The 9485-nt window shown below is 45.7% G+C and overlaps 1 protein-coding gene across 1 annotated transcript; it reads right to left on the bottom strand.

Annotated features, from left to right (window-relative positions):
• LOC108153924 (putative odorant receptor 83c) lies at positions 1-1798 on the bottom strand. Its single transcript, XM_017284019.2, has 4 exons — positions 996-1798; positions 747-936; positions 531-686; positions 1-479 (listed from the first exon to the last, which is right to left on the bottom strand). The coding sequence occupies exons 1-4, from the start codon at positions 1796-1798 to the stop codon at positions 426-428; spliced, it is 1203 nt and encodes a 400-aa protein (XP_017139508.1). The 3' UTR covers positions 1-425.
• Between the last annotated feature and the right edge of the window lie 7687 nt (positions 1799-9485).

Below are 9485 nucleotides of genomic sequence, written 5' to 3'. Positions count from 1 at the left end.
ATAAGAACTCCCCTCTTAATGAGACGCACAATTAATGCAATCCAGTCGGAGGCTCCACGAGTATAAACTCAATTCCATAAATTCAGGAGTGTGCGTTTGGTAATTAGTGACCAAGGTTAATGTGCAGATGGGGGAACTTCCTTAGGACCGGAATCCTGGCAGGCAGACGACGGGTTCATCATGGTTCCAATAACAACTACAACAAATTTAATCTGAATGTTTTTCAAACTCGGATTAACGTACAGGTCTTTTGAACGCCTCTGTTTTTCCAACTCTTTGTCAATGCAAATCATTATGCTTTTTTTCTTGCTACTCCCAATCCCCTAGAGAAGCACTGAAAGCTCCCCATTGCCTAGATCTACATCGCCATCTGTTAATTTCATAAAAAGTGCCCTAATATACGGAGCATAGGAATGAGGTGCTTTCTAAGTGCGATTCTGCATCATCATCATGGACAGGCTGTAAATGAGTTTTATTATCTGCAAACAAATTGCATTAGTCGCACTCTCGATGGCTTGTCACCGACTTGCCTGCAGAGCGGTTCTCACGGACAGCGGCAGGATGCCAAGAAGTTTAATACTTTGCGGATTCTGTGCCTCCCGCAGCATCGGTCCCAATAGTTTGCGTTGGTCGCAGCTCAGCTCCTGCCAGGACACACTGCAGATGCTCTCGTAGACCTGGTCGTACTGTGAAATATGAAGGATATAGGATATAGGATAGATACATATAGATATGCTAAAACTGACTGCGAATTCAATTTTGGTGCCCAAAACGCAATAGACAGACATGCTGTAGGCTGACACCAAAAAATATATTGCCGATGGCATGTGAAAACTAGTCAGTATGATGCAGAAGCTGAGCATCACCGCCACGGCCATCGACAGCACCTGAGTGGCAATCAGATCATGGTAGAGTTCATTCACAGTGTGGCAGTAGCTGGAAAAAATATATAAGAGCAATCTGTAAGCCTGTAATTATTTCTGTTCTCTGCCTACTTCGTGAATAGCTGATGCCACTTGATCACATCTAAAAGCAGCTCCTGTCGCCTCTCCTCTCCTGTTATGGTGGCACCCAGACTAACCAGAGCTCTGGCCTCGGCCTTGCGGTCCAGAGCAGCGTTAAGGTCTTCAACCTTGAGCTGTAAAATGTCCGCAAACGCAAAGATTTGAGAGAGACCAAGAAGGACAAACAGGTCACCGGCATAGAAACCGCAGCCGGCGACACCGATTGTCACCAACTGAATGAGATAGGTGATCGAGTAGCAGACGTTGTTTTCCAGCGGCAGGCCAGGGATTTGGTACTGCATCACAGTGACCCGAGTGCCATCATACAGCAGCATTGCCATAGGAAGGATCGTCATTAGCAAAAACGTGGCCATGTATCCGTTGCGTATGCCTCGCATTAAGCCCAGCAATCGATCGATGTTCATGTCCAGCGTTCGATAATGTACTTCTGACTTTCCCTCGTACTTTTCATATATGTTGCAGGCAAAAAAGGTGAGTCTCTTCATGGTCCGCTGCTTCAGCAGACAAGTTAAGAACTTTCCCAAACCATGGAACAGGCCTCCCATCATCAGACTGGCTTTCAGGCTCACTCGCCAGTCGCCGCCATTGTCGACCATCGAAAAGATTGTGAAGCCTGTGTAGTTGACAATTGCAAAGGTTGTGGTCCAGGTGCGGTAATTGAACTTTACTTTAGGGGCCAGAACATCAACCCCCAAGAGATTGGTCCAGATGTTAATGTTTTTGGTTAGCTGCCGAAAGCGTTTGGCTGGATTCACTGCCACAGGACTGTTCATGGTGGACTACTCGTAACTGAAGGATACGTCAAAGGTTTGCGCTTATATAGGACAACATCTATTTGTTTTTACTGAAAGTTCACAGCAATTATCCACATTACTGGATAATTATCGTTTACAGCGATATTAAACAGAAATGGAAATTGATTTTTTAATCGGAGCAATTTCATGTTAACAACTGCATATTATCTCTATCACTTTGATTGAACCTTCCACCTGATATTTCAGAAGCCGTTGGGGTCTACTTTAATCTAAGTTATGCATCCATATTCTATATGAAAACCACCATTCAGGTGTTGCTCATTGTTGCTCAACAAAGGGCATGCAAAGGGAAGAGATAAAAAGAAAGAAAGAAAGACTATTTCGCTTTGGGCTATCCGACCATCCAATAATAATACAATATAGTTTGCTTTCGTTCTCTTTGTTCCTGGTCTATCAGTCTCTTTTTTCGCTACCCATTTCGCACACAATTATTCTCCTTTGTTTCGAGACTCTTTCGATAGCATTCATCATACGCACTGTTGTCTAATACACTTCATAGTGCGGAACGTTATTAGTCACCGCATCGGTGAGGGCGGCCATTCTCTCATCCTCTTTCCCACACCATCCCATTGCTGCTGCTGCTGTTTCATTGTGTGCCTTTTGTTATTAATTTCCAAGCTATAAATTTTACTTTGCCACATTTCTAAAGGCCAATCCCCAGGAAAACTACTCACTTGTACTTGTAGTTTTCCCGGCCTAAGCCCGAGTTGGGGACTTGGACTGAAGCTGGGGACAGGGCGGGGCCTCACTTCACCTTTTGCACGCTCCAACAGCTTTCGGTTTTTGTCTGCGGTATTTTGTTATTCTGGCCGATACAGCTGCTTCGCTCCGCCCTTCCATCTGCTGCACATCTTTTGTTTATACCTCACAATGGCCTGCCGCAGGTTTTTACTGCCTGCCATTGTGTGAGTGCTTCTGTATCCGTGTTTCCGTGTGTTTGTGTGTGTGCCTTTTTCTCTTTCTTGGTTGCCTCCAGCCTATAAAATGCAATGGAATTTCATATTGTGCGAGTATATCGGCATCATCATAATGCTTTCGTATAATATTCTCAGACATTTTTGCGTTGCGGCACGTAAAAAATGCAACCTATACACACATATCGTTACATGCTTTTCGGAATGTGTGCGCGTGTGCGAGTGTGTGTGTGTGTGTGTGTTTGATGTTTAATCAATTGAAAATGCGAGTGCCATTGATGGGGCCGGCACTCCGAAAACCTCCTCCTGCTCGGGCCTCCCACCTGAAAGCCTCGCGCAGCCAAGTCAATTGTCTGCCTGACATGCTGCATAACATGCCACTGCGGATGTGGATGCCGCATGCCGTATGCCATAGCCGATGTCAGAACCTAAGCCAGGGTCGGATCGCCTCTGTTCCTGCTTGACTTCCGCATTGCCCTGGCGGCTGTTTGCCCAGAACAAACTGCAGTCAAGGCAGCGTCGGCAATCTTAAGACGCGCTGCTGCCTTCCAGTATAGAAAAACATTAGCAAGATTGCAAGGTGCGTGTGCGGCTTTCGCCTGGATCCTTCCGCCCACCTCTACTTACTTCCGTATTGAAAGGGAATTGAACGCTCGACTGGCAGCCCCGGCTTCCTTTGGTGGTTCTGTGCCTTTGCCGCCTTGCCGCATGAATGGCACAAAGAGGAATAAAAATTACAATATTGCCGCTGCTGCCGACGACGACCACGATGCAATGTGGCAATGGAAGGCAAACAACAGACACAGCAACAGCAACAAAAACATCCTCACGCACACACATACGCAGCAATACAGAGAGGGAGAAAGAGGAAGGAAAGGAAGAATGCCTCAAGCTGCCTATAGAACCACTCATGCGTGTGTGTGTGTGTGTGTGTTTCTTGTATTGAAACTTCCTTTAATGGCTTCCGGTTATCATTATTGGCACAACGTATTGTCCGTTCCAACTCTTGCTCTCGGCTTTCCCCTGCTTCGCTCTGCTCTGCTCCCTCAAAGCTGCGTGTCTATAAAGATTAAACGCATTGTTCTTTGTTGATTCTTTTCGTCATGCAAAGAAATTAATATTCGCAATCCATTATCTTTTCTAATAGCACACATACGTCCGCAGACACCAGAACACGAGCACACTCACACGTTGGAGCAGAACAAAGAAGCATATTTAATAACCTTAATGGCCAGCTTAAAGCCTTAAAGAGCGTCGAAACCTTTGACCAAGGCCCCCTCCGAAAGCATAATCAATCAATCGAACGCTTTAAGCTCTTGACTAATATGCATCAAAAAGGGCCGAGGCAGGGCAATATTTTAAAGTGGCCCCACACACACACACACACACACTGCCACGGAACGAAACTCACACATTGATAGATTAGCAGCAGCCACATAACAGCAGACTCAAGCCGTACTGGGCCGTCATCGTTATTCGCTCTGGCTAATGATGACAAATTTTTTATGGGCATTATGAGCGCTAGGGCCGGACTAGAGCAGCGTATACGCTGCGCTGACTTAGAGCGTGTGTGGGGGATTGGTAATGGGAGAGGGGAGCCTCATGGGAGGCTGGCACTAGGCATAGAACGGCTGTCTACTCCGCCCTTACAAAACCCACCAAACCAAAACCCTTGGTCAGACAGTGCTCTTTATTAATTTGACAGCATCAACAGGAGCTGCCTGACTTGGCACGCTAATGATTGAAATGAACTCCTCCATGACAAAGGACTGCGACGGCGACGGCGACGGCGACTGGGAGGGCGACAGCAACTCCGGCAAAAGCCAGCGTCGTCCGTTGTAACGCCTACCATCTAACCAGGGCGGCCCGAGCCCGGCAGCAGCAGCTTGATTGATGGTTATCACTCACTGGACGGAGAGAGCCACTACAAGGACGCCAGATTAAATGCTGTAGGTGTGTCATAACTTTTTTCTCTGTGCCTGGGATGGCTCCCTCTATTGCCGTCTCCATTGTTGTATTGCTCTTTTGTTGGGTGTTTTGGGCACTTGTCATCCCTTGACACAAATGCCGCACCCAGACGCCGCTAAGTATGCAAAAGTGAAGCGGAATCCAAAAATATATATTTGCCATGTCACTGGCAAAAGGAAAAAGAGGACAAAAAATAAACCGCCATTGGTCATGTTTGAAAGCAAATAAGGCCAATTAACAAATGCAAATGTGCAGAATATTTGTTCTGTTTTCTCAAAAAAAGAAAAAACAGGAAAAAGAACAAATGACATGAGGAGAGTAATCCCAGTCCCATACCAATCCCTTTTCTAAAGTTAAATCGATGCTGAACTATTATAATTGAACAATTAAGAAAAACCCCACTTCATTCACTCCCCATCCCCAGCCGACAGCACAGGTAATGTTCTGGCAATTGAGGCAGGTGTGGGAAGTCGGATATCATCCAACTGCCACCAAACTTTTCACTCACTAAAGTACCCCGAAATCTCAATACAATTGTAGGCCACAAATGTTCCCAGTGGCAGGACACAGCTGCCACCGCACCAGCAGCAAAGTCTATTTTATGACTCGGTAGCAGAAAAAGAGAAAAAGTCCCCCAATCAGCATAGAGAACATAGAGAGCGAAGGAGAACTCACTCCGTGAGAGAGAGTCGCTACTTCCAGTCCAAGTGCCATTTAAGGGAAATTTACTCTTCTTTCATGGGGAAATTCTTGCTGAATGGAAGTATAAGAGTCGGAAAGAATACCCACTCAAATTAGGGAAAAGGAAGAGAACCATTCTTCGGGGGCAATTTTCACTTGAAGATTTTAAATTGGGCTAACGGCCTGAAAGTGGAATTTTGTAAATTGCACTTGTTGCCAGAGATTGAGGCTGGAAGTTTACGCAATCAAATAATAGGTTAGTGGCTACTATCTTGTTTGGTGTCAGGACATTTGCGAATCTTTCTAGCAATTATTTAATTTACATTGATGGCCCAACGGACATCCATATATTCGAGTCGTATGTACCCAAGGAGAACGGAGCCCATAAGGCCGGACGATGGGCGGGCATTGGGCGGCCGAACGGAAACGGAAAAAATGAGATTTATGACGTGTACAATGGGATGTCGGATGGGCAGGTGGGTGGTGTTGGGCTGGATGGCAGGCAGGTTGTAGGCATTGCGGCAGGCACTTATAAATAAAAGTATGTGTGTACATACCATAAATGCTGGGTGAATTATTAAAATAAAAGTGAAACGGAAACGTAACAAAGGTTCGGCGGCAGCATTTATGACAGGAAAACGCGAAACGCAACACAAAGAGATTGCTGTGGCACGCATCTAAAACGAGATATGCCACGCCGGAAATAAGCCCACCAATACAACACACACAGGCACACACACGCACAGACGAACAAGCACACGTATAATGTTTACGCACTGCCAAATCAAGATCCCCCATAAGTAGGCTTCATTTGCCAAGCAAACGATGTCTCGAAAAAATAACAAAATATTTGGAGTGTAGCAAAAATAACGTGGCCTGCCTGTCTTTTAGGCTGTGCTCTATATTAGATAAATACACATATGAATACTCGCAAAGCTGGATAAGGGCAAAATATTGGTGATGGGTAACTTGAGCAGATTGTTTTCAATCTGATGAGATCGACCCATGCTTTGTGTTTTCAATATCCTGTCCTTCTTTAGGACAAACCATTAATAAACTTCCTGCCGAAGGGTATGAACTTACTATTCCACGGCAGTGTCTGCTCTGCTGCTTCTTTTGGGCACAAGTTAAATACAAATGTATGCATGTAAACAAGCGTCTACTTAAGCAACCTGCTCCGCCCCGCTAAATCTCACCCTCGCACCCCAATCACCAGGCCTATCCATCCTGCTCTTCCCTTTCCTTTCCCTCTGTATTAATGTTCATTGAAGCGATCAAAATCAAGTCGACTACGGCTAATGCTACGCACATTTCTGGGGTATTTTTTTTTTTTTCCTGTTGCTGCTGCCCGATTCTACCCGACGATGGCCAAGCAGCCTGTGTGAACTTTAGCTTGTTACTTGCAATTTGCCTCGACAACCGTACTAGTAACGAAACACGAAAGGAAGACTGAAATCCACTACCGAGAATATTGATACCCTTAAAGATCCATCGTTCAGATGGCAGCTGTTTGATCCAGTCATATGATTTTGCTATTCGGAAACACTTTTCTACATATACTCCGCGATAGTCGATAGTCTTCTAACCATTTTAGAAAAACTTTTGCCGCCTCGAATGATGCAAACGTCTGGTCAAAGTCGAAGTACCATCGGCTAAGGTATACAAAACCAGAACCAAATGAAAAAACTGGAATAGGAAGCAGGATGGTTGTCGGTTCGCTTTTGATTTTATATGTGTTGGCATTTCTGTTTGTTTTTGCCACTCGTCTCTGCGTCCTTAGCCGCGTCTCTGGAGCTGTTGGCTTTCGTTTTTTAAGGTCGTTTACAGCAAACATTTATTTTTCCAGGGGATGGATAGAGGAAGAAAAGCTGGGAAAACGCTGGAAATGTATGTTATTATTATGGGGCATGTTGTTAACTACCCATACGCAAAACGCAATTTTTTCTCTGCCCTGATTTCGGGGTTGGGTTTGGGCATAAAGCGGATTTGTGAAATCGTTTGGAAAAAATATAATCAAAATTGTTTTCAAATGACTTACAATTGCTGTGGCATGTGGGCGTGGGCGTGGACGTGGCGTGAACGGAACGGATCCAGAGAGAGCGGGAGCCGGGATTGTTGCAAAAGCGGGGAATGTAATTATGCGTCTGGGTCGTCTGGGGTGTCAACTGTCAGCCAATCGCCGTAACTTAAGCCACGCATTTGCCGCTGACAACTGGAAAAATTGCCGTTTTTATGGCCCCCAGGAACGGGACTGACCCCCGGAATGTAGTAACAGTGGTCGCCTCGACTATTTTCGGTATGCGTTGAGTTAATAGCCAAAGCGGCGAAATGCCAGCAGTCAAGGTCCTCTGGCAATTACTTTGTGGTCCATTATTTGCCAGATGACCGGACCTTTCAGAAGCGCTCTCTTACGCATTGTGGGTCCGATGCGAGGAAATAAAATAATGGTGGATACACTTCTGGGATCATTAAGGTTGTAAGTTGATCAAAATTCTTCTATGGATTATATTTGTATTACAGCCAGCCCTTACTTTGCGAGTATTTCCGAGCTTCTAGCGCTTTTCGCTGCTTGCTACTCGTACTTGCCCCATTCTCAGTGCGTTGCTTGTCAGTTTCAATATTTTATGATAGCCACCATTGAACTCTCCATGAAGAGCACATAAATTCACCAAAACGTAGCCAATGCTGGACTGGACTGAAGCCACGACCATCGCGTGTATCGCTCCTTGAGAGACCAGACCGCCCAACAATGCAAAATGTTGTAGAAAAATGCCATATCCCCCATTTCCCCCATATCCCACTAGGAGGAGTCCTTCTTGTCTGTGCTCGCATAAAGAGCGGAGAAGACAAAAAACTACGTACACATCATCATTGTCAATTGCCGGATGTGGTGGATGGGTATAGGAAGAGCGGGTCGAATAGATCGAATGGGGAGTGGAGTGGCAACCAAGCGAGCAATCGCTGCTGCTGTATTCTGCTGTATTCATTGTTGCCACGTAATTGCATTTCGCTATCGCAGATATTTATAGCTCCACTCGGTCAAGAGCAGCTCCGGCAGTGGCCATACTTTGGCAGCAACAGATTTTTCCGAGCAAATGCGGTCAACCGCAAAAGCGCAGCAGCAGCCACGGTGGCAACAGCAACAGCAATGGCAACGGCAATGGCAACGGCCACGGCAGCAACAGCATCGCCAAAGTCGTTACAAGGATAAGGGCGTTAGAGCGCATTGCATGTTGTTGCTAGCAGCAGCAGTTGTTGTTGTTGCTCTAGCCCGGGCATTAGTCCTGGCCAGGCAAATAAAAATAAGCAATGCCTGGCCCCGGCTTCGCGTCGTTGTCATGAAGCACATTGAACACCGAACAACTCCCACCCTGAGCGCCGAACATTGTCATTGCATTCCGCGCACCAGAAATATCAGGAGCAGGAGCAGAAGCAGTGAAGGAGGCCCCTTGAGCAAGGACCTGCAGCGACACAGCCACAGCCATGCTTCTGCCTCTGCTGCCACTTATTCGGAAAAGTACTTGCCGACGGTGCCGCATTAGTGGCCCGCTTAACAATGGAGGCCAATGGAGGAAGCCAATTTTTATTGAATCAAGCCGGGCCTGGCTTTGATGACCAATGACTAAGATGACTTGAGCGGACAGTGAAGTCCTGCCAGTTGTCGATAAGCTTGGGAGAAGTCAGAGAGGGGGGAGCTATGATATGCTATGATGAAAATCTTAAAAAAAATGATCGGAACCACATTAAAGGTTCGCTCTGCTCCGGCATGCTGGTGTGCAATTTTCAAGTGCACTTGCACTTAAAGTAAAAAGAGCTTTATATACCATTTATAAACTTATATTTGTATTTATAAATTACTCCATTTACAGGTGCTTTCAAAAGTTATTGACTCTGGTCCGTTGTAAGGCTAAAGTTTCTACTTTTTTGCTCTGACTGGACCCAGACCCATGACTGACTCTGAATATCAGTTTACCTTTACTTTTAATATGAATACATGAATGGACTGCACTTATCTTGATTACCCTCTGGCCCTCATTCAGTTATACGCGCTGTCTATTCTCGTTTCAATTATTTGTTTTTCT

The sequence above is a fragment of the Drosophila miranda genome, chromosome 2 (genome assembly GCF_003369915.1).
Source record: "Drosophila miranda strain MSH22 chromosome 2, D.miranda_PacBio2.1, whole genome shotgun sequence".
Lineage (NCBI taxonomy): Eukaryota > Metazoa > Arthropoda > Insecta > Diptera > Drosophilidae > Drosophila > Drosophila miranda.
The sequence above is the reverse complement of the archived record's forward strand: the minus strand, read 5'-3'. Positions and strand labels throughout refer to the sequence as shown.

Excerpts from the sequence above, each read along its gene's own strand:
- LOC108153924 (XM_017284019.2), bottom strand. The coding sequence starts at position 1,798 with ATGAACAGTCCTGTGGCAGTGAATCCAGCCAAACGCTTTCGGCAGCTA. Across the intron at positions 937-995 it reads TGGCATCAGCTATTCACGAA|CTACTGCCACACTGTGAATG; the intron begins GTAGGCAGAGAA and ends TATTTTTTCCAG. Across the intron at positions 480-530 it reads CCGTGAGAACCGCTCTGCAG|ATAATAAAACTCATTTACAG; the intron begins GCAAGTCGGTGA and ends ATTTGTTTGCAG.